The sequence below is a fragment of the Buceros rhinoceros genome, unplaced genomic scaffold (genome assembly GCF_000710305.1).
Source record: "Buceros rhinoceros silvestris isolate BGI_N320 unplaced genomic scaffold, ASM71030v1 scaffold20483, whole genome shotgun sequence".
Classification (NCBI taxonomy): Eukaryota; Metazoa; Chordata; class Aves; order Bucerotiformes; family Bucerotidae; genus Buceros; species Buceros rhinoceros.
The window spans coordinates 1,713-3,541 of record NW_010404815.1 but is presented as its reverse complement, the minus strand read 5'-3'; the positions used below and the strand labels follow the sequence as shown (position 1 = coordinate 3,541).

Here is a 1,829-nt window from a genome sequence, read left to right as displayed (position 1 = left end):
CCGGGAGCGCACGCGGATGCACGGTCTGAACGATGCTCTTGACAACCTGAGGAGGGTGATGCCCTGCTACTCCAAGACACAGAAACTGTCCAAGATCGAGACGCTGAGGCTTGCAAGGAACTACATCTGGGCTCTGTCGGAGGTGCTCGAGACAGGGCAGACCCCTGAAGGGAAAAGCTTTGTCGAGATGCTCTGCAAGGGCTTGTACCAGCCCACCAGCAACCTGGTGGCTGGCTGTCTGCAGCTGGGCCCCCAGACCTTGTTCCTGGAGAAGCACGAAGAAAAGTCCCCGGTGTGTGAATCGGCCATATCCAGCCACTCCTTCAGCTACCAGTCCCCTGGGCTCCCCAGCCCACCCTACGGGACCATGGAGACGCATCTGCTGCATTTAAAGCCTCCCACCTTCAAGAGCTTGGTGGATGCTTCCTTTGGAAACCATCCCTCTGACTGCACCACTCCCCCCTACGAGGGTCCCCTGACGCCGCCCCTGAGCATCAGCGGGAACTTCTCCTTGAAGCAAGATGGGTCTCCAGACCTGGAGAAATCCTACACCTTCATGGCCCACTACCCCTCAGTCAGCCTGGCTGGGGCACATGGACATGCCTCTCACTTCCAGACCACAGTTCCCCGCTACGAGATCCCCATAGACATGAGCTACGAGTCCTACCCGCACCACGTGGCCGGGCCTCAGCTCAACACCATCTTCAACGAGTAGCCGAGCAGAGCCAGCCCCAGCTTCTTGACGCGGAGAGAAGTTCAGCCGTGTCGTGGAGCTGTTCCTAGGACGGACGCAACTGGAGCAAGGGTATTGCAGCTATGGGGTGAGACTTCTGGGCGTCTCTGCAGGACGTTGCCGTGAGGGTCCAGCTGGCCCTCCTGTCCTCTCCCAGCTGGGCTGTGCTGGTGCCACCACCTGTGCTGGTGACAGCTGGTTTCCGAGCTGTCCCCAGGAGCCATGTGAACCCTTCCCGACATCAACTGCCACTGAAAGCTGAGCCATTGCCTCCCTTTTTGCCAGAGATGCTCATGAAGGTGGCTTCACCCTGCAGGACTTTTGGCACTCCAGCACTTGGGATCACCCGCTGCCAAGATGTTTCGGCTCCTTTTCCTCCCTCCCTGAGGCGGTGGGGCATGGGCAGGCCTCTGTCCCGCATCAGGTGGAGACAAGCCTCTCCTGTCCCTTGGGATGACCCGTTCCCCTTCCACACGCTCTGACGGGGTCTGGATTTTTCCAGTCCAGCCATGGCCAGGCGGGCTGGCAGAGGTGGGAATGATCTGGACCCCCTGCAGAAGACCAACACAGTTGTCCCTCCTGGAAACTTCCCCACTCAGCGGCGAAACTTATCTTTGCTGCCACCGCATCACCCAGGGACAGCGTGGCCCAGCCAGGCTCCAAACTGCTCCGTGAGGATCCCTCGCGCGCTGAGCCCGGCTGCCCGTCCTCTTCCTAGCCTCAGGCCTCACCTTGTAACCTACAACCAGCATGAGATCAGCAGCACGCGGATCCCGACCCCTGATGAGGGGACGGCTGGTGGTGCAGCCCACACCTCCTCATGGTCTGTAGTTATCGACCACGGTCCGGGTCCTGACAACATCCTGCCGAAAGAAGCGCCTCTTAATTTCCCATTTTATTTATTACTGACGGTGTCTGTGTGTGGGGGGTCTAATTTATTTCCTTCCATTTACGCTGTGGAACGTGCTGAAGAACCTCCTCCTTCCCCGGTTGCCTCCCAGGTACTTAGTTGGAGTTAGCTTCGTGGAGACTTCGTGTGGTTTTCGCAGTGCTGTGGCTCCGGCATTATTTATTAGCCATTATTTATTTAATTTAT

General features: G+C 58.2%; 1 protein-coding gene across 1 annotated transcript in view; it reads left to right on the top strand.

Annotated features, from left to right (window-relative positions):
- The window catches only part of NEUROD4 (neuronal differentiation 4), a 1,055-nt gene extending 340 nt beyond the window's left edge, over positions 1-715 (top strand). Inside the window, exon 2 of the mRNA XM_010133519.1 lies at positions 1-715. This exon is cut by the window's left edge and continues 26 nt beyond it. Coding sequence (XP_010131821.1) covers positions 1-715 — 715 coding nt within the window.
- The last annotated feature ends 1,114 nt before the right edge of the window (positions 716-1,829 follow it).